The sequence below is a fragment of the Cherax quadricarinatus genome, chromosome 60 (assembly GCF_038502225.1).
Source record: "Cherax quadricarinatus isolate ZL_2023a chromosome 60, ASM3850222v1, whole genome shotgun sequence".
Taxonomy (NCBI): Eukaryota; Metazoa; Arthropoda; class Malacostraca; order Decapoda; family Parastacidae; genus Cherax; species Cherax quadricarinatus.
The window spans coordinates 8,513,181-8,537,105 of record NC_091351.1 but is presented as its reverse complement, the minus strand read 5'-3'; the positions used below and the strand labels follow the sequence as shown (position 1 = coordinate 8,537,105).

The 23,925-nt window shown below is 43.9% G+C and overlaps 1 protein-coding gene across 1 annotated transcript in view; it reads right to left on the bottom strand.

Moving 5' to 3' along the window:
* Nucleotides 1-981: 981 nt before the first annotated feature.
* LOC128694490 (uncharacterized) overlaps nucleotides 982-23,925 on the bottom strand; it is a 32,448-nt gene continuing 9,504 nt past the window's right edge. Inside the window, exon 2 of the mRNA XM_053784640.2 lies at nucleotides 982-5,416. Coding sequence (XP_053640615.1) covers nucleotides 2,576-5,362 — 2,787 coding nt within the window. The 5' untranslated portion in view covers nucleotides 5,363-5,416 and the 3' untranslated portion in view covers nucleotides 982-2,575. The remainder of the gene's footprint in view (nucleotides 5,417-23,925) is intronic.

Below are 23,925 nucleotides of genomic sequence, written 5' to 3'. Positions count from 1 at the left end.
GGCTTATGAGTGACATCCTGGAGGATGGTACCTGGAGGTTATTCCGGGGATCAACGCCCCCGCGGCCCGGTCCATGACCAGGCCTCCCGATGGATCAGCGCCTGATCAACTAGGCTGTTACTGCTGGCCTCACGCAGTCCAACGTACGAGCCACAGCCCGGCTGATCCGGCACTGACTTTAGGTATCTGTCCAGCTCTCTCTTGAAGGCAGCCAGGGACTTATTGGCAATTCCCCTAATGCTTGATGGGAGGCTGTTGAACAGTTTTGGGCCCCGGACACTTATGGTGTTTTCCCTTAGTGTACCAATGGCGCCCTTACTTTTTATTGGGGGCATTTTGCATCGCCTGCCCAGTCTTTTACTTTCGTAGGGAGTGATTTCTGTGTGCAGATTTGGGACCATTCCTTCCAAGATTTTCCAAGTGTAGATTATGATATATCTCTCCCTCCTGCGTTCCAACGAGTACAAGTCAAGTGCTTCCAAGCGTTCCCAGTAGTTAAGGTGCTCAGATAGGACTAGGCTTATGAGTGACATCCTGGAGGATTGTAGGATACCTCAGATAAGACTAGGCTTATGAGTGACATCCTGGAGGATTGTAGGATACCTCAGATAGGACTAGGCTTATGAGTGACATCCTGGAGGATTGTAGGATACCTCAGATAGGACTAGGCTTATGAGTGACATCCTGGAGGATTGTAGGATACCTCAGATAGGACTAGGCTTATGAGTGACATCCTGGAGGATTGTAGGATACCTCAGATAGGACTAGGCTTATGAGTGACATCCTGGAGGATGGAAGGATACCTTACAACAATGTTTTATAATAAGATGAGGTAGGTTAAAAATTATTTTAACTTATAAAATGAAATATGGAATCCCAGTAATACTCTACTACCACTAATTATTATTATTATTATTATTATATTATATTATTATTATTATTATTATTTTTATTATCATTTATTACCATAAATGGGTTTTAAGTGCAGTGATAAGTATGTTTAAGTGCAGTGATAAGTGGGTTTTAAGTGGTGTGACAAGTGGATTTTAAGTGCAGTGATAAGTGGGTTTTAAGTGGCGTGACAAGTGGATTTTAAGTGCAGTGATAAGTGGGTTTTAAGTGGCGTGACAAGTGGGTTTCAATTGCAGTGATGAGTATGTTTAAGTGCAATGATAAGTGGGTTTTAAGTGCAGTGAAAAGTGGGTTTTAAGTGCAATGATAAGTGGGTTTTAAGTGCAGTGATAAGTGGGTTTTAAGTGACGTGACAATTGGGTCTTAAGTGCAGTGATAAGTGAGTTTTAAGTGCAGTGATAACTGGGTTTTAAGTGCAATGATAAGTGGGTTTTAAGTGCAGTGATAAGTCGGTTTTAAGTGGCGTGACAAGTGGATCTTAAGTGCAGTGATAAGTGGGTTTAAAGTGGAGTGACAAGTGGATTTAAAATGGTGATAAGTGGGTTTTAAGTGGGTTTTAAGTGGCGTGACAAGTGGATTTTAAGTGCAGTGATAAGTTGGTTTTAAGTGCAGTGATAAGTTTTAAATGCAGTGACACGTGAGTTTTAAGTGCATTTTCTACTGTTTTTTATACATTGACTATTATTTTTTTAGTACAGTGACTATTGGTTTTTCATACAGTGACTGCTGTATATTTTGAGTAATACGGCGGGTTTCTTCCCACCTGGCGGGAAGCAAACTGGTCAACAGTGTTTAAATGAGAGGATAAATAAAATGCGCTCTTATAAATGTACTTTATCTTAAAATATATCATATAAAAGGCTTATAAAGGACTTAGCGTCCATATGTCATAAATGGCATGGCATATGCGCCGGCCAGGGCTTATTTACATGACTTATTTTAGGCAGGAGACCCAGCCCGCTCCGGCCTCTACTTGCGCCCACTACCCGGCAGGTTTGCCGGGTAGAGGGCGGCCTGCCCGGTTGGTGGGCTGCCTGCCCTGTTTGTGGGTGGGCTGCCTTGGTTGTGGGCGTAGCATAGAAGTGGGCGGGCCGGGCGTCCGATGAGCAGTGGAGCCAGGCCGGCTCCCACCCGTCCGCACCCTGAGACTGTAATATAGCTGGCTCAAGCCTGCTACCCCACACACACACACACACACACACACACACACACACACACACACACACACACCTGTTCAAATGCCTCTTTCATCCCTCACGAAGTGACGCAGGAATCACGCATTCTTCTATAGAGCCAGATATGCAGGCACAAAGTTCTGCAGTAGAACAGAAAAATGCAGGCAGAACTCTGGCTTACGTAATGCCATACTTGCATCACGTTTTCTATGCTGATGCACATCAAACGACTCACTTATTATCGTATATATCAAGTTCAACACTCCCTCGTTGCCACTGTTGCTGTGGCCCATCGGCTACCACACCTTCATGTGTCCTTAGACACTACGTCTTGCAGCACCCCATGGTAGGTACGGCACTTCTGAAAGGCTGAGTATATATAAGACCCGTGTCTGGCTGTATATACCGATGAACAAACTAATATCTCTCGTTACGACACAAGCGCCTAGCACAAAGGTGTAGAAGCAACGCTTGTGTGGATCCGACGCTCACACCACGGTCTCAAGATCCTGAAGGAGGTGTGGCAGCGGGGCGTCCTTGTGACGTGAGGCGCGAGGCAGGTGGCGCCGAGGCCGACGCTGGCGGCGGGTGGGAGGCTCCGGACTGGCGGAGGACTCGTGGACTACCTGAGGAGGAGGTGGAGGGGGCACACTGGGGCCACGAGCTTGTTGGTGCCGCAGCCACGCCGTCACGTAGTCATGAGAACCTGGATGCAGCTGAAGAAGACGGGCCATGCCCGGTCCGCGACCCACGGGCCAGGTGGTGTAGGTGGAATGAGAGTCGGCTGATGCGGAACTTAATGTGTCGGCGGTGGCTGTCACTTCTGTGTCCGACGGGTAATCGGTGCTGGAGCCGCCGCCTAGGCCTACACAAGAACGACTGAGCGTGCCCCCCGCTGTGGGGCACCGCACAAGTGATACTCCGTGGCAGCTAGGGGAAAGGAGGGTTTCTGGAGGCGAGGTATGCGCATGGCACCGCGTGAAGAGTACCTCGGGAGGCGTGGTATGGACGTGGCAGCGTGTGAGTAGCGGGTCATGAGTGTGGAGGCACGCAGCACAGACTACTCTGAACCTCTGAATGCCTCGTACCACTGCTACTTGAGGTGCAGAGTCGCACATGGTCGGTACAACCTCGGGTGAACCAGGCAGTATGTTGACACCGTTGCCTCTGCCTTCCATTGGCTGGTCATTACCGGCTACCAATCCTCCACTACAGTCACCTTCCGTTTTTAAATCATTGTCAATAGCTTCTTTCTTGTGATGTTTTTCATCAGGTTCTTCCTCCTCTTCTTCTTCGTTCACATCACAAGGGCCTTCCATGCCATCAAATAATTTACAGTGGCAAAATCCATTCCTGCAAGAAGAGTGTGAAGCGAACGTTAGCTTAGTGGAAGAAGGAGGCGTGCACTGCGTCCTGTGGTCCTGAGTAGCTGCGGCTCTCACAGTACCGGTGGTGCGGTTGATGGTACCACAGGAGAGTGAACTAAAGCTATCAGAGAAGGACCCATGAGCTCGGTGAAGAAGGTCGTACTCCGGCGGTAGCTGCGTCGGCAGCGTGTTTGTGTTGCGCGAGTTAAAAGACCCATTGTCAGTGGAGGAACGCTCTGATTTAGCCAGTCTTGGTGGTAGGATGTCATGGGAAAAGCTGAACATAGTTGGTGGGAGGTGGGCAGCCATAAGGCGTGGGGCGAGTGGTAGTGGCGAGCGAGGTGTGGAGTGGGCCCTGGGTACTATATTCTTCAGTGGCGTGGCGACTTCTCTGGTAGGATCTTCATCGTCTCTTTTGCTCTTATCAGCCTCAGGTACCTCGCCTTCGATTTCCTTAAAATCGACGTAGGAATTGTTGCGATTCTGCTTGTCAGTAGTTGGTGGGGTGGCAGACTTAGCAACGGGTGTGACTAGCGAGGCTCGACTGACGAGAGTGGAGGCCTTGTCCCGAGGCCATGAGGGCAGGAGCGAGGAACAGTAGAGGTAGGAGAGCGCCAAGAGTAACAGTGCCACAGCTTGAGCAGCCAACACAGAGGAGAGGGTTGTAGTACGGACCACAGCGATAATAGCTCTGCTAGCAGTGTACCAAGTAGCAGTAACCGCTACATTCTGAACGGCGGTGATGGTGTAGTAAAGTGCAGGGAGGCGCGGACGTGCGCATACTGTCATGGCTGATGCGTCGTCACGGAAAACATGCCAGTCCCACAGCAGAAGATAGGCGAGGAATGCTCGACGGAGGTACTTCCGGACTGGACCCAGTGTAGTAGGCTCCAGTTCTTGCTGCAGACTGAGCCAGACCAGTGCCGCCACCCAGTGCACTGCCACCAGTACACAGGCGCAGGTGACGTGAAGGCAGAAGAGCAATGCAATAGCCACCACTCTGCTCCACACCACGCAGGAGGTAGTAAGAGCAACCACGCCCCGCACTGCCCCGTCGTGACTGTGTTCCGTGCATGGTCCGTGAATGGAGTTATGTGCCACCTGAGTGATGGTGGGCGGGGTGAGGGAGGATGGGCGAGAGCTGTGACTTGCTGTGGTAGCTACCACGATGGTCACCACCACCGACACAACCATGGCTGTGGCCACCAAGATGTCCACTATCCCAGGACCGCTACCCTCCCCCACCATCATGGTCACGTGTAAGACTAAGAAGGGGAGTGTGTGCACATGCACCTGTACAAACCGTAGTGTCCCCAACTCGGCCACATCACTGGGGTCGAAGGCGAGGTGAATTTTGAGGAAGCGCCATACAATGGAGGCCTGAAGGATGTGTAGAAGCCAACACAACATGCGCGCCGTTGCTCTGCCAGAGAAATCCTGTGCCCGAACCGCCCATACCAAGGAGATCGCTGTGATCACTACCAACGGTGCGCCACCAACTGCCAGCTGCAGAGGAAGACACGCCTTGCCCAACTCACCTACCCTACCCTCCTGCCGGAATTCAGGCGTGTGGGTGACCTCGGAAGGCGCATGCGTATCCAGCGGCAAGGGGCTGGGTTCGGGCGGTGAGTGGGCGGACTCGGGTGGTAGGTAGGTAGGAAGAGCGTAGGCGAGAGTGGCAGCCACCATAGCTGCGAGCTCTACAACATGTGTTAAAAGAAGAACAGCCGCCGCCCACCGCCCACTACCACCCTCGCGGCCACTACCGCTGTTGGAAGTAGTGTCAGTAGTGGTGGTGGTGTTGGCTGGGGGCGGCGCTCCTGCCCCTGGCTGGACCCCGGGACTGCTGGAGAGGTCCGGCGTAGTATGGGGCCGTGAGTCCCCGGCCGGGGCGGGGGCCACCTGCATCTTCACATTGCCGACGAGAAATCACCCACTGTTCCTGCTCTCACACTGCCGCTCCTGCAAAGATTCAACAAGTTAGTCACACATTAACTCATTATCCCACATAATTATCATCCTACTAGTATACTAACAACAGGAAAGGCATGAAGTCATCCCTGAAAATCACAACGTTCATCATTCTCTTCAGCCTCCTACCAGCATATGTAAAAAGTATATATCGTCAGATTAAAGGTATGATTCTCTAGGAAGAAAATCAGACAGATTTCTGCAGTTGCCTAATGAACCGGGTTTGTGACAACTGTGGATCCGCTGCCGCCAGGCAGAAATAGCAAGGTTGATCAGTCGCCAGCTAGGAAAACATGGCTTTGAGCCGGAGAAACCAGTCAGATGTATGACACAGGTACTCAAACGATTAGTCAGATGCATGACACAGGTACTCAGACGATCAGTCAGATGCATGACACAGGTACTCAAACGATCAGTCAGATGCATGACACAGGTAATCAGACGATCAGTAAGATGCATGGCACAGGTAATCAAGCGGTCAGTCATATGTATGACACAGGTAATCAAACGACCAGTCAGATGCATGTCACAGGTACTCAAACGATCAGTCAGATGCATGACACAGGTAATCAGACGATCAGTAAGATGCATGGCACAGGTACTCAAACGATCAGTCAGATGCATGACATAGGCACTCAAACGATCAGTCAGATGCATGACACAGGTAATCAGACGATCAGTAAGATGCATGGCACAGGTACTCAAACGATCAGTCAGATGCATAACATAGGTACTCAAACGATCAGTCAGATGCATGACACAGGTAATCAGACGATCAGTCAGATGTATGACACAGGTAATCAAACGATCAGACATGACACAGGTACTCAAACAATCAGTCAGATGCATGACACAGGTACTCAAACGACCAGTCAGATGCATGAGGCAGGTACTCAAACGACCAGTCAGATGCATGACACAGGTACTCAAACGACCAGTCAGATGCATGACACAGGTACTCAAACGACCATTCACATGCATGACACAGGTACTCAAACGACCAGTCAGATGCATGACACAGGTACTCAAACGACCATTCACATGCATGACACAGGTACTCAAACGACCAGTCAGATGCATGACACAGGTACTCAAACAACCAGTCAGATGCATGACACAGGTACTCAAACAACCAGTCAGATGCATGACACAGGTACTCAAACAACCAGTCAGATGCATGACACAGGTACTCAAACAACCAGTCAGATGCATGACACAGGTACTCAAACAATCATTACAAGCTGTTCCGTTGAAACATAATGAAGAAGAAGCGGGTTTAAAACGAAACTGTCACCTTGAAACTAAATTTAGGAGGAGGATAAAGAAAAAAAAATGTGGGGACCTCAATAAAAAAAAATCCCAGTGAATATAATAAAAAACGAAAATTGTGCACTTAGATAAGGGACTCACATGCACTTACTATAGTCCCTCGAATTATTATTATAATCAAGGGGGAAGCGCTAAACCCGGAGGATTATACAGCGCCTGGAGGGGGGATGTGGAAGGCATTCAGGCTTAATTCGGGGAACTGGAGCACAGATCCAATTCCTTAAATCAAGAGCCCCTCACCAACGTCAAGGAACCTTCCTTGAGGGGTAGTCCCTCGAAGAGGCGCATAAAACAGGAGGATAAGGGAGTGGAAGCTAGCAATATAATAATAATAATAATAATAATAATAATAATAATAATAATAATAATAATATCTTTATTTACTACAAGTACATGTACAAGGTATACAGACCACAGCTGACATCAGTGACATACTACTATATAGAAAGCCGCTTGTTATGCTCAGCATTTCCCGCAAATTAGGTCCTTGTCCCAGGATGCGACCCACACCAGTCGACTAACTCCCAGGTACCCATTTTATTGATGGATGAGCATAGACAACCGGTGTAAAGAAATACGCCCAATGTTTCTACCCTCGTAGGGAATCGAACGCAGACCCTTGCCGTGTGAAGCGAGAGCTTTAGCGATCAGGCCACAGGGCACTAGATTTATACGGGTTTAAATGGAGAGAAGACAGTATTTTGCCCCGGTAAAAGTCCTTATTTGTGAACAGTCTAGATACCTGACCCAGTTTTTTTTCCAAATATACATTGTTATATCCATATTTTGAGTAGGTAGATAGGTAACATCAGGAAACAGAACAAATAGTTCCTGACGCGGGTCTTAGTCACATGATGACCCGCCGCTGGAGCTTTTGGTCATCTGGCCGAGGCCTTCCTCTGGCTTACCGCTCCACTCCTTTGAAAATTATGGTTATAATTATAACCATTATTAGGTATGTCTTATATACTTCCAGTGTCCGACTTCATCAAGTTATTTCCCATCGAGTTCAAATATTTTTACTGATTTTATAAAAGCATAAAAAATGTATATTTTCTAGCTGGGATATCTCGCTAGTCTTGAAAGGATTATCATTATTAATTATTATTATTATTATTATTATTATTATTATCAGGGAGTATTAAACCCGTTGGGGTCATATAGCGCCTTGTGTAATGGAAGGCAATCATGTACGATCAAAGGAATTCAAGGGAAGGTTCTTGATTCAAGAGGTCCTCACCAACATCAAGGTACCTCCCTGGAAAAATGGTCTCCTGTGAGAACAGAACAGTATAGCCAGCGTACTAAACCAGAGCAGAAGCGCATCACCCTGATGAAGATGGGACCCGGCAGGGGAACGCCGGAGACAAGGTTCCAGGTAGGAGATAAATATATCAAGTAGTCAGACTTTTTTCTTACAGCCGCGAGGACCCGGGTTCAATTCTGGACGGTGTGAGAAATACGGGTCCTGTTCACCTAGCAGTAAATAGATAGCTAAGAGTTAGTCACTTGTTATAGGTCGTATTATAGTGGGGAAATTCTGTCAATAACTTCAGCAAGGATAACAGATTTAAGACCTGCCGACAAGAACCCAAACGAGGAATCACTTCAAATTATTCAAAATAATGTGACTGGAACAATCCACACATAATCCACAATATGAATATAGAAATAAGACTTGATAATGGTAAAACTTTGACGGAAATGTCATTTATTTCCCATTTTCATTTCGTGGGTTAATTTTGAAAAAGTGAATAGTAGCACAACACCATATAAATAAGAATAATTCTAGACTCTAGAGTATACAGAACCAGCGTAAAGCCCTGACCTGTACAGCCACAAATGAACTTGAAAAAGTCCACAGATTTGCTGCCAAATTGGTTGTGGAACAGACTTAGATGAGTTACGAGGGAAGGTTGAACGTACCGATCTTTACGTCACTGGAAGAGTCGGAGAATAAATGATCACGACGTACGGTAAACAATGCTGAGAAGCACAAGAGCACAAGGAAGCAGTACATTTACTTTTACAGTAACCCACAAGGAAAGCACAAGCAAGCACTACACTTACAAGTGACGAATAAGTAAAGCACAAGCGAACAGTCTACATGCAAGTCTGGCGTCTAGACTCCGCGTGACGAAGACAAATGGTAAACACACAGCGGAGAATCGGGCTAAAAGCGAGGTGTATATGATAATAAATAATACAAGTGATAAAGTAGGGAGGAGGGAGGGCGCGTGAGGCTACAAACCCACGCTGGTGCACCCATTAACATGCTTGAGCCAAACATGGACGAGGGTGAGGGGTGAGGCTTGGGGTGATGAGGGAGTGGTGGTGAGGGGGTGACAATGTATAAGGGGTGACAATGGCACAATAGGATGACATTTGAATAGGCGGGCGGGCGAGGGCAGGGCAGGGCATCATCTACCCTACCTCACCCTTCCCAACCATTCCTTCATTCCTTCGTGCTTGTCCCTCATTCCCACCTCATCCATCATAGACCATCTGTGGCGGGGGTCACTATAGTAATTTTGTCAAAACTGATACACCACATCGTGTGGTTACCCTGATCTGGGTGACATTTTGCAAGTTCAGATCAAGAACTATTTTAACCTAGAACAGCCTTAATGCGGGATGGTTTTTTCCAGACGTAGACCGCTACAAAGGATTCTTTTATCGTCATACATCATACAGGATACTTTTTCTGTCATACTTCAAGGAATGGCTATATCCATAACTTTTAAAGACCCACATCAGGAAACATTTATCCTGTTTCCTGACGAACCTACCTGACCAAACTTTCTGTCATGCTCCATCACACAAGGCGATTTTCTTATCACCATCTCAGACGGAGGAGCTCAGGGTCCCAAAACCCAGACGTTTTCGAATCAGTGTTAGTGTCTGTTCTCGAATAATTTTAAACTACCTTCCTTATCATGCTCTGCCACTCACATAGGATGGTTTTCTTCTGTCATGATCCATCACTCAGGATGGCTTACCCTGTCACAGTCCATCACATAGGATGGTTTTCCTCTGTCATAGCCCATCACACAGGATGGTTTTTTTCCCCGTCATAACCCATCACACAGGATGGTTTTCCCCTTTCATAATCCATCATAATCTTTTGTTGCCTTGCATGCCTAAATGTGACGGGATGGCAAGGATCAGACAGGAAAGGGCTGGATATCTAATGTTATTTGATATACATACCTGGGGAGGAGGAGCAGTGATTGGTAATGGTAAGAGATGACATTGTTTTGTTGTCATTGCAACAATAACTGGTCCTTTACAGGACATTAATAAACAAACTAGAAACCCAAACTGGAGTAACTGGGGGAGAATGGATAACAAAATACCTAACAGAAGGCGGAGTGTCACAGTGAGAGGTGTCAGGATGGAGAGACGTTTCAAGTGGAGTACCACAAGGTCTAGTTCTTGGCCCTATGCTGTTCTTGATGTATGTAAACGATTAGCGGGTGAAGTAGATCCCTATACATTAACGTTGGCGGATGACACAAAATTAGTGGGAATAATAAGGTGAGAAGAGGTCTACAAAGAGCTACAGGAAGACGACTGAACTACGGAAGTTCAACCAGATAGGATCAGGAGGAAGGTGCGTAAGAGTCGGAAGGAGAAGAGGACATGGGGATCGTTATCACATATCTTTCTCCTGATTCACACAGCAGAATAACATATGCATAGACTAAGCTGGTAAATAAAAGAAAAAGCTTTAAAACAAATCGAACAAGGAAGCATTCAGATCACCATGCACGTCATACGTAAGGAAAGTAATGAACTACGGAAGACATGACTATGTACAAATGCTATGAGAAATTAACAGGTCGTACAGGGATAAACTGTTTTAAACAAGCATAATGAAGATAAAGAAAATGATGAGCTATAAATTAAGTCTTTCGTTTCTGGATCGCAAAGAAAAAGAATGAGCTGAATGTGGAATGGAGGCAGATTTTATCTACATTCAAGAGAATGAGTGATGACCCAACATCACAGAAATCAGTAATGATTGTCGACGTAGCCTAAGAGGCGGGGTGAGGAGCTGAAAACCGACCCTGCAAAAACAAACGAGTACACACTACTACTACTCAGTGGCGGACCTACATTTTGGGGGCCTTGAAGCTTAAGCTTCATCAGTTGTATAGTACATTCGCCTCTGCCACTACTGCTAGAGTACAGGATTACACACTAGTGGCCTCACACGAGACAAATGACCCAGTGAACACGACTGAGTACGTATGCCCACAACACCACAAACTTGTCTTTGAGTTGTAAGTTGCGGGTTGTGGTGTCCCTATAAAACTGTCAGCTTTCACTGACATTGGAAGGCGCTCAGCGAACAACCTTAGTGCACAGAGGCCGGTTAATCGACAGAGCACTGATTCCCCACTGATTTACCTTAGTAGGCTCATCACATCGTAAAATAAAACACAAAATCCTCCCTTAGTACTTTAAAGGCATCTTATCGCCGTAGATAATAATAATAATAATAATAATAATAATAATAATAATAATAATAATAATAATAATAATAATAATAAATTATAATAATGATAATAAATTATTATTACCTGCTAAACGTTCATAAATTATGCTTATTATTTATTAATATGCAACAAGTGGTCTTAACGAGCATGGGTACAAGGTGTGTGTATATATATAATACTGGAGGTCAAAGTTTAATATCTAGGAGAAATCAATTCAGTTCTTTATTATTAATAATTTGTAATAGCATTTGTTTTTCTTCACAATAAAGTACTGTATGTTTGTATAATAGATTCGGTTTGGTTTGTATTTATAAGGAATTTTACGTAATATTACCCTTTGTTTACTTTATCAATTAAAAGAATAATTAAGTTTTATAAGTATTGTTAGTATATACAAATCGAATCCACCGACTGACGACCTCGCCTCTGGCAGGACACAGTCGCTCGTCTCACACTCGAGAAGTATCCTTTTGATTCCCTTTGGGAGAGGAATCTTCTAGTCTACTAGTGACTCTCTACTCTTCCACGATATCACATCGTGTGGAGATCAAACCCACAAGCTCTGTGATAAACGATACCTCGAAGCTTGTTATTGCGGCTACCCTTAAAAGCAGCCTGCAGGTCAAGTTCTCCGGCATCGTGTCACTCTAAGACACCTTCCTAGTCGCTTGCACCGACGACGAGGAGGCCGAAAAAGTCCTCATTCGTACTGCTATGAAGACTCTCAACGAACGTGGCTTTATCTCCAACTCTCCTTACTTGAAGGTAAAACGATCTGTGTTCGTGAAACGACTTGACAAGATCGTCACGGCCCTCTCTAACGAAGAAATCAAGTCATCCATCAAGGACCAAAATGCTTGGGCCTCGGTGGACACCATCACCAAGATACCCAGTGCCTCCTCCATGCTTAAGGTCACCTTCATGGACATTGCTATGGCTGCCCAAGAACTATCTGAAGAACTGGCCATTTCCTACTACTGTATTAACTCTAGCCACATCGAACCTGAACACTATAAACACATCTCTCCTTGCTGGACCTGTTATTCCTATAACCACACCAAAAAGTACCGCCTCAAGGACAAGAAGATATATTCTACGTGTGGGAATGATGGACATGACTGCAGGTGCTGCGCCGCCACTACTGCTCCTACTTGCCTTAACTGTAAGAATAACCACCATATATTTGCAGCTAAATGTAAAGTACGAAAGGAAATCTTATCCAAGAGGATCAAAGAAGACCTGAAAAAGACTACCGTTAATTCCCCAACATATGCTGCTATAACGAAACTACAGACTGACACCACCAAGATTCTGCAGGACACACAACAGACGCCAACAACTAACAACTCGCTCTCTCCACTGTCTGAAGATGCTCCTATAAAAAGTTACTCTTGCATGATGTTTGTTCATATTTATAACGTAGCAGAACCTGGGACCTTCAACTAAACTATCAATGAACACTTCAGACTTAACAGCATGCCAACTTTTACCTTCCCTGATTCTCCATCTTCAGTTGATATATTCAAGATTACTCCAAAAATCATTAACACTTGAAGACTTGATTCCTGAAACTGACAACTGCTCCTGTTCGGAACCATCTCCAACCGAGGACAAGACTCCTATCAATCTCACCAATGAGGACATGCCACCAACGACTTCCACTATTGCTGCTGACCAATCACAACCTTCATCTGAAGACATACAACTGTCCAAGGAAGAAGAAAATGAGCATATGGAAGAAGAAAAAGAAGACAGAACTTGGGAAAATATAGCCGTCTACACAAGAGAACCATACAGTAAGACGATGTATTGGGAGGAAGTGATCGCTCGACTTCAACAAGGAACTCTCAAGTTTACTACCACTTCTGAAAACTTCATTACACTTCAAGACGCAATTTTATACATTTGAACGATAAAAAACGACCCCAATAACATGATTAAAATTGTCCATCTCTCGAAATCATCCCTCAGATGACTCAAAAATGGCTCCCCTACTGAAAAACAGGAGTAATCGACACATGTATCATCTTGAATCTCCAGTGGTCCACCTTCCTAGCCTGCTGCCCTCCTCTACAGTATCAAGATATACTCAAGACTACAGTCAGCACGCTCGGCAATTGTCCTCCTGCTTTTATTACACTTCTACATCTGCCTTACAATGCTCTGCTACTGGGTTTAGCCCCGGCTTTTTCTCTACGACTCAAGACCTTCCTCTCAAGAGCTATTCATCATCTGTCCCCACTCCCCCCTCACCCCTTGTAGGTCTTACCTGTGAGTCTTTAGTTCAATTCAGTAGTATGTAATGGTTATAATTATTACCATAATATTTAAAGGGGTGGGCCGGTAAGCCAGTAGAAGGTTTCGGTCAGATGACCAAAAGCTCAAGCTGAAGGGTTATCATATAACTAAAACCCGCGCTGGAAAACATTTGTTCTGTTTCCAGACGAACTTAGCCTTGGTTAGTATTACCTTAAATGTATTAACTACAAGGATAAGCTATGTGAGTATACAATCATTATTATATTGTACAATGTTTCAGATTTTAATTATGATCTCCAGTTTTTTTAAAAGTTCTTTAACTTCTCTCGTGATTTCAGATTCTGATGATGGATGATGTTACATCCGAAGTGTTGATAGTGAAGAAGTTAAATGTCCATTAAGATGGTGTTTGTCACAACTTTGGTCCAACTACTACTACTACTACTACTACTACTACTACTACACACACACACACACACACACACACACACACACACACACACACACATATATATATATATATATATATATAACAAGTCGGCCGTCTCCCACCGAGGCAGGGTGACCCAATAAAAAAGAAAATCCCCCAAAACAAAATACTTTCATAATCACTCAACACTTTCACCTCACACATAATCACTGTTTTTGCAGAGGTGCCCAGAATACAACAGCTTAGAAGTATATACGTATAAAAATACACAATATATCCCTCCAAGCTCCTAATATCCCAAACCCCTCCTTTAGAGTGCAGACATTGTACTTCCCATTTCCAGGACTCAAGTCCGGTTATATAAAATAACAGGTTTCCCTGAATCCCTTCACTAAATATTACCCTGCTCACACTCCAACAGCTTGTCAGGTCCCAAATACCATTTGTCTTCATTCACTCCTATTTAACACGCTCACGCACGTTTGCTGAAAGTCCAAACCCCTCGCCCACAACACCTCCCTTACCCCTTCCCTCAAACCTTTTCGAGGACGACCCCTACCCCGCCTTCCTTCCCCTACAGATTTATACTCTCTCCATGTCATTCTACTTTTGCCTCCATTTTTTGCGTCCGCATATACCTCAATGCACCACTCACCTTTTTTCCTTCATAACTTCTATGATTAACCTCATCCTTCATAAATCCATCCGCTGACACGTCAACTCCCAAGTATCTGAAAACATTCACTTCTTCCATACTCCTCCTTACCAATTTGATATCAAATTTTTCTTTATCTAAATCATTTGATACCCTCATCACCTTACTCTTTTCTATGTTAGCTTTCATTTTTCTACCTTTACACACACTCCCAAATTCGTCCACTAATCTTTGCAATTTTTCTTTAGAATCTCCCATAAGCACAGTATCATCAGCAAAACGTAACTGTCAACTGTCACTTCCCATTTTGTATTTAATTCCCCATAATTTAATCCCACCCCTCTCCCGAACACCCTAGCATTTACTTCTTTTACAACCCCATCTATAAATATATTAAACAACCATGGTGACATTACACATCCCTGTCTAAGACCTACTTTTACCGGGAAGTAGTCTCCCTCTCCTCTACACACCCTAACCTGAGCCTCACTATCCTCATAAAAACTCTTTACAGCATTTAGTAACTTACCACCTATTCCATAAACTTGCAACATGTGTCACACTGCTCTCATATCCACTCTATCATATGCCTTTTCTAAATCCATAAATGCAATAAAAACTTCCCTACCTTTATCTAAATACTGTTCACATATATGCTTCAATGTAAACACTTGATCTACACATTCCCTACCCAATCTGAAACCTCCTTGCTCATCCGCAATCCTACAGTCTGTCTTACCTCTAATTCTTTCAATAATAACCTGCATTCCCTGGAACGCAGGCGGGAGAGATACATGATTATATACACCTGGAAAATCCTAGAGGGACTAGTACCGAACTTGCACACGAAAATCACTCACTACGAAAGCAAAAGACTTGGCAGACGATGCATCATCCCCCCAATGAAAAGCAGGGGTGTCACTAGCACGTTAAAGAGACCATACAATAAGTGTCAGGGGCCCGAGACTGTTCAACTGCCTCCCAGCATACATAAGGGGGATTACCAACAGACCCCTGGCAGTCTTCAAGCTGGCACTGGACAAGCACCTAAAGTCGGTTCCTGACCAGCCGGGCTGTGGCTCGTACGTTGGTTTGCGTGCAGCCAGCAGTAACAGCTTGGTTGATCAGGCTCTGATCCACCAGGAGGCCTGGTCACAGACCGGGCCGCGGGGGCGTTGACCCCCGGAACTCTCTCCAGGTAAACTCCAGGTACTCATTAAACTTATTCCTCTATAATTTTTACAATAATTTTTGTCCCCCTTCCCTTTATATAAAGGGACTATACACGCTCTCCGCCAATCCCTAGGTACCTTCCCCTCTTTCATACATTTATTGAACAAAAGTACCAACCACTCCAACACTATATCCCCCCCTGTTTTTAACATGTCATGATCCCGTCAGTTCCAGCTGCTTTACCCCCTTTCATTCTAGGTAATGCCTCACGTACCTCCACCACACTTACATTCTGCTCTTCTTCACTCCTAAAAGATGGTATACCTCCCTGGCCAGTGCATGAAATTACCGCCTCCCTTTCTTCGTCGACATTTAAAAGTTCCTCAAAATATTCTCGCCATCTACCCAACACCTCCATCTCCCCATCTACTAACTCCCCTACTCTGTTTTTAACTGATAAATCCATTTGTTCCCTAGGCTTTCTTAACTTGTTTAACTCGCTCCAAAAATTGTTCTTATTTTCATTAAAATTTCTTGACAGTGCCTCTCCCACTGTATCATCTGCTCTCCTTTTGCACTCTCTCACCACTCTCTTCACCTTTCTTTTACTCTCCATATACTCTGCTCTTCTTATAACACTTCTGCTTTGTAAAAACCTCTCATAAGCTACCTTTTTCTCTTTTATCACACCCTTTACTTCATCATTCCACCAATCACTCCTCTTTCCTCCTGCCCCCACCCTCCTATAACCACAAACTTCTGCCCCACATTTTAATACTGCATTTTTAAAACTATTCCAACCCTCTTCAACTCCCCCCCCCCTACTCATACTTGCACCAGCACACCTTTCTACCAATGTATATATATATATATATATATATATATATATATATATATATATATATATATATATATATGTCGTGCCGAATAGGCAGAACTTGCGATCTTGGCTTAAATAGCAACGTTCATCTTGCCATATAGGACAAGTGAAAATTTGTGTATGCAATAATTTCGCCAAAATCATTCTGAACCTAACACTGTGTTTGTTTAGTATTAAATTATTGTAAACAAATCTAAAATATATTTAGTTAGGTTAGGCTAAAATAAATTGTTCTTGTTATAATAAGGTTAGGTAAGTTTTCTAAGATTCTTTTGGAGCAAAATTAAACATTTTTTCATTATCATTAATGAAAAAAATATATCTTTAAACGTATAAGAGAAAATTTTAGAAAGGACTTAATTTTAAACGAGTTCTTGCTAATTGACCAGTTTTACATATTCGGCACGACATATATATATATATATATATATATATATATATATATATATATATATATATATATATATATATATATATATATATATATATATATATATATATATATATATATATATTTTTTTTTTTTTTTTTTTTCAACAAGTCGGCCGTCTCCCACCGAGGCAGAGTGACCCAAAAAAGAAAGAAAATCCCCAAAAAGAAAATACTTTCATCATCATTCAACACTTTCACCACACTCGCACATTATCACTGTTTTTGCAGAGGTGCTCAGAATACAACAGTCTAGAAGCATACACATATAAAGATACACAACATATCCCTCCAAACTGCCAATATCCCAAACCCCTCCTTTAAAGTGCAGGCATTGTACTTTCCATTTCCAGGACTCAAGTCCGACTATATGAAAATAACCGGTTTCCCTGAATCCCTTCACTAAATATTACCCTGCTCACACTCCAACAGATCGTCAGGTCCCAAGTACCATTCGTCTCCATTCACTCCTATCTAACACGCTCACGCACGCTTGCTGGAAGTCCAAGCCCCTTACCCACAAAACCTCCTTTACCCCCTCTCTCCAACCCTTTCGAGGACGACCCCTACCCCGCCTTCCTTCCCCTATAGATTTATATGCTTTCCATGTCATTCTACTTTGATCCATTCTCTCTAAATGACCAAACCACCTCAACAACCCCTCTTCTGCCCTCTGACTAATACTTTTATTAACTCCACACCTTCTAATAATTTCCACACTCCGAATTTTCTGCATAATATTTACACCACACATTGCCCTTAAACAGGACATCTCCACTGCCTCCAACCGTCTCCTCGCTGCTGCATTTACCACCCAAGCTTCACACCCATATAAGAGTGTTGGTACTACTATACTTTCATACATTCCCTTCTTTGCCTCCATAGATAACGTTTTTTGACTCCACATATACCTCAACGCACCACTCACCTTTTTTCCCTCATCAATTCTATGATTAACCTCATCCTTCATAAATCCATCCGCCGACACGTCAACTCCCAAGTATCTGAAAACATTCACTTCTTCCATACTCCTCCTCCCCAATTTGATATCCAATTTTTCTTTATCTAAATCATTTGATACCCTCATCACCTTACTCTTTTCTATGTTCACTTTCAACTTTCTACCTTTACACACATTCCCAAACTCATCCACTAACCTTTGCAATTTTTCTTTAGAATCTCCCATAAGCACAGTATCATCAGCAAAAAGTAACTGTGTCAATTCCCATTTTGAATTTGATTCCCCATAATTTAATCCCACCCCTCTCCCATGTGTATATATATATATATATATATATATATATATATATATATATATATATATATATATATATATATATATATATATATATATATATATATATATATATATGCAAAACAACCACTCTGAAAGAATAGAGAAATTCCAAGCGCTTTCGTGACTACTCACATTATCAAGGAACTATAGTTCCTTGATAATGTGAGTAGTCACGAAAGCGCTTGGAATTTCTCTATTCTTTCAGAGTGGTTGTTTTGCATATTTTGAAATCACCTGTTCACTGTGATCTTATTGCATATATATATATATATATATATATATATATATATATATATATATATATATATATATATATATATATATATATATATATATGTATATATATATATATGCATGTCTTCAAGTAGGTCATAAAGTAGAAGAATATACTATACAAAGCGAAGTGTATGCCTCTCGATGTATATACACGTACACTGCGATGTTACTTTAATCCCTTAAGAGATTAAAGTCCTCTTAACTGGTAGTGAACAGGTTACATACAGTCTTAATGTCCCTCGTGTAGTCGATAGGCGTTAAATCCCAGTAACCAACTTAACATTCGCCTGATGTACCGTACAGCTGGAATGTGACAAACATGCTTTGTGTAGGCAACCCCGCCTTGGGGTCCAGTGTTGGGGGGGGAAGGTATGCCTACAACGAAGAGGCCTTCCATATATCACTTCTATATATCACTTCCATATATTACTTCCATATATCACCTCTCTGGGTTTACAGCATTCGTAATTTTGAGAAATGTGAAAATAAAATTAATCCACTTCTCACTTTTACTAAACGTTCGTTATCCGTCTATTATTCTGACAAAAAAAAATCTTGGTGTAAATGAGGTAAGGAGGTGAGGTGATGATTATCATTTTCGCGCAAAAACGAAAATAAAGAAGAAAATACACGAGGGAAGCGCTGGAGAGGAAGTTAAATATACCCAAGTCACAATTTTCGAGCAGGAACACAACACCCTTCAGAAAGTAACTGCATTCTATCCTAATTCTTCCGAGTGAATGGTCGGCCAAGTCAACAGCACCTCGCTGTTGCTGCTGCTGTTGCTGCTGCTGTTGTTGCTGCTGCTGTTGCTGCTACTGTTGTTGCTGATGTTGTTGTTGTTGTTGTTGTTGTTGCTGCTGCTGTTATTCTTGGTGCTGTTGCTGTTGTTGCTGCTGCTGCTGCTGCTGCTGTCATTGTTGCTGTTGCTGCTAAGAATTATCCTAGGTTAAGAATTATCCTAGGTTATCCGAGATTAAGAAATATCCTAGGTTATCCTAGGTTAAGAATTATACGCTTATTGTAACCATCGAATAAAAGTGGAGTATTGTCTGTAAAAGCAAGTATAGTGAACCCTAACGTTAATAATGGTGGCTTTTAAAAACGATGGTATATACGAATACATTATACTCGTCACTGTGTGACATTGAATGACTTAAAACACCCCATCATCCCCTTCGACGAGCCATGATCTGGCAGGTATATATATATATATATATATATATATATATATATATATATATATATATATATATATATATATATATATATATATATATATAGGCAGGGTGGCCCAAAAGAAAAACGAAAGTTTTTTCTTTAAATTTAGTAATACATACAGGAGAAGGGGTTACTAGCCCCTTGCTCCCGGCATTTTAGTTTCCTCTTACAACACGCATGACTTACGGAGGAAGAATTCTGTTCTACTTCCACATGGAGATAAGCGGAAATAAATAACCTGGAGTTTACCTGGAGAGAGTTCCGGGGGTCAACGCCCCCGCGGCCCGGTCTGTGACCAGGCCTCCTGGTGGATCAGAGCCTGATCAACCAGGCTGTTGCTGCTGGCTGCACGCAAACCAACGTACGAGCCACAGCCCGGCTGATCAGGAACTGACTTTAGGTGCTTGTCCAGTGCCAGCTTGAAGACTGCCAGGGGTCTGTTGGTAATCCCCCTTATGTGTGCTGGGAGGCAGTTGAACAGTCTCGGGCCCCTCAACAAGAACTAGTAAGAAAATTGAAGAAAATCCAGAAGGGTGTGTATATATATGCTTGTACATGGATGTTAGTTACCATTTTGTCATAGGCACATGTCGATTAGACACTAGGCCTGGTGTGTGTGTGTGTGTGTGTGTGTGTGTGTGTGTGTGTGTGTGTGTACTCACCTATTTGCACTCACCTATTTGTGGTTGCAGGGGTCGAGTCACAGCTCCTGGCCCCGCCTCTTCGCTGATTGCTACTAGGTCCTCTCTCTCCCTGCCCCATGAGCTCTATCATACCTCTCCTTAAAACTATGTATGGTTCCCGCCTCCACTACGTCACTTTCTAGGCTATTCCACGGCCTGACTACTCTATGACTGAAGAAATACTTCCTAACATCCCTTTGATTCATCTGAGTCCTCAACTTCCAATTGTGACCTCTTGTGTCTGTGTCCCATCTCTGGAACATCCTGTCTTTGTCCACCTTGTCTATTCCGCGCAGTATTTTATATGTCGTTATCATGTCTCCCCTGACCCTCCTGTCCTCCAGTGTCGTCAGGCCGATTTCCCTCAACCTTTCTTCGTAGGACAATCCCCGTAGCTCTGGGACTAGTCTTGTTGCAAACCTTTGCACTTTCTCTAATTTCTTCACGTGCTTGACTAGGTGTGGATTCCAAACTAGTGTTGCATACTCCAGTATGGGCCTGACGTAAATGGTACACAGTCTTAAACGAATCCTTACTGAGGTATCGGAACGCTATCCGTAGGTTTGCCAGGCGCCCGTATGCTGCAGCAGTTATCTGATTGATGTGCGCCTCAGGAGATATGCTCGGTGTTATACTCACCCCCAGATCTTTTTCCTTGGGTGAGGTTTGCAGTCTTTGGCCATCTAAACTATATTGTGTCTGCGGTCTTCTTTGCCCTTCCCCAATCTTCATGACTTTGCATTTGGCAGGGTTAAATTCAAGTAGCCAGTTGCTGGACCAGGCTTGTAGACTGTCCAGGTCTCTTTGTAGTCCTGCCTGATCCTCATCCGATTTGATTCTTCTCATTAACTTCGCATCATCTGCAAACAAGGACACTTCTGAGTCTATCCCTTCCGTTATGTCGTTCACATATACCAAGAACAGCACAGGTCCTAGGACTGACCCCTGTGGAACCCCGCTTGTCACAGGCGCCCACTCTGACACCTCGTCGCGTACCATGACTCGTTGTTGCCTCCCTGTCAGATATTCTCTGATCCATTGCAGTGCCTTTCCTGTTATGTGTGCCTGATCCTCTAGCTTTTGCAGTAACCTCTTGTGAGGAACTGTGTCGAAGGCCTTCTTGCAGTCCAAAAATATGCAGTCGATCCACCCCTCTCTCTCTTGTCTTACTTCTGTCACCTTGTCATAAAACTCTAGTAGGTTTGTGACACAAGATTTTCCTTCCCTGAAACCGTGCTGGTTGTCAATTATACACTTGTTTCTTTCCAGGTGCCCCGCCACTCTCCTCCTGATGATCTTCTCCATGACCTTGCATACTATACACGTTAGTGATACAGGTCTGTAGTTTAGTGCCTCATGTCTGTCTCCCTTTTTAAAAATTGGGACTGCATTTGCCATTTTCCATACCTCAGGGACTTGCCCAGTTTCAAATGATGTGTTGAAGATCTTTGTTAATGGCTCTTTAAGGACCCATGGAGAGATGTTGTCTGGTCCCACCGCCTTTGAGGTGTCAAGTTCGCATAGCAGCTTCTTCACCTCCTCCTTGGTTATATGTACCTCATCCAGCACTTGCTGGTGTGCCCCCCTGTTCTGATTTCCTGGAGTCCTATTGGTTTCCACTGTAAATACCTCTTTAAATCTTGTGTTGAGCTCCTGACATACCTCCTGGTCGTTTCTTGTGAATTCCCCATCACCCTTCCTCAGTCTGATTACCTGGTCCTTGACTGTTGTTTTCCTCCTGATTTGGCTGTACAACAGCTTCGGGTCAGTCTTTACTTTTGATGCTATGTCATTTTCATATTGTCGCTGAGTCTCCCTTCTTATCTGTGCATATTCGTTTCTGGCTCTTCGGCTGATTTCTTTACTTTCCTGAGTTCTCTGTCTTCTGTACCTTTTCCATTCTCTAGTACACCTAGTTTTTGCCTCCCTAAACCTTTGGTGAACCAAGGACTCGTTCTGTTCTTCCCATTATTTCTGTTTCCCTTGGGAACAAACCTCTCCTCTGCCTCCTTGCATTTTGTTGCCACATAGTCCATTTCTTGTACTGGTTTTCCTGTCAGTTCCCTCTCCCACTGAATGTCTTGAAGGAAGTTCCTCATGCCTGAGTAGTTCCCCCTTTTGTAGTTTGGTTTTTCCCAGCCTATTCCTGCTACTCTCTCCACTTGGAGCTCAACTATGTAGTCGAAGCACAGAACCACATGATCACTAGCTCCCAGGGGCCTTTCATACATTATACCCTCGATGTCCGAACTACTCATGGTGAATACAAGGTCCAACCTTGCTGGTTCATCCTCTCCTCTCTCTCTGGTAGTGTCTCTAACATGTTGATGCATGAGGTTTTCCAGTATCACATCCATCATCTTGGCTCTCCATGTTTTGGGACCCCCATGGGGCTCCAGGTTTTCCCAGTCAATCTCCTTGTGATTGAAATCACCCATAACTAGTAACTTTGCTCCCCCCATGTGTGCTTTCCTGGCCACCTCGGCTAGTGTGTCGATCATTGCTCTGCTGCTCTCATCGTATTCTTCTCTTGGCCTCCTGCAGTTCTGTGGTGGGTTGTACATTACTGCAATTATCACCTTATGTCCCTCAGACTGGATTGTTCCTACTAAGTAGTCCCTTTCGCCCGTGCCATCCATTCCTTCCATTTTCTCGAAACCCCACTGGTTTTTAATGAGCAGTGCAACTCCTCCTCCCCCTCTCCTCCCTCTGTCTTTCCTGAGGATTTGATATCCGGATGGAAAGATTGAATCTGTTATTATTCTGGTGAGTTTTGTTTCTGTGAGTGCTATTATATCTGGGGATGTCTCCTTGATTCTTTCGTGCCACTCCTCGTACTTGTTTGTTATTCCATCTGCATTTGTATACCACACCTTCAACTTCTTTTCTAAGACTGTGGTCTGGGAGGTATATTGGGGTTGGGGAAGTAGGAGACCTGGTAAGGAACTATGGGTTGTTGCTGTGGGGGTGGAGTTTGTAATGTAGTGGGTGGGGGCATTGGATGTGGCATGGGTGTTTTGATTTAGAGTGTTTGGTTGCACTGGGGTTGACCTGGTTGGGAGGCTTCTATAGGAAGTTGTGAGGGAGGCTGTATTTGATCTTCTTCCTGGGTCTGGGATCTCCTGTCTGTCTTCTCCATCCCCTCTCTTTCCTCCTTTCGCCTTTGTACCATCTCTCTCAGTTTCTGCCTTTCTTCTTGTGTTCTGTCGCGGTCGAGATACACCTTCCTGTATGCTGGCATGTCCCTTAATCGTGCTTTCTCCTGCAGGATCCTGGTCCGGGTCGCTTCTGCCTTGAAGGTCACTTTCACTGGCCGAGTTCTTTTTTTTACAAAGCCCCCTATTCTCCGAAAATTTTCCAGCTGGG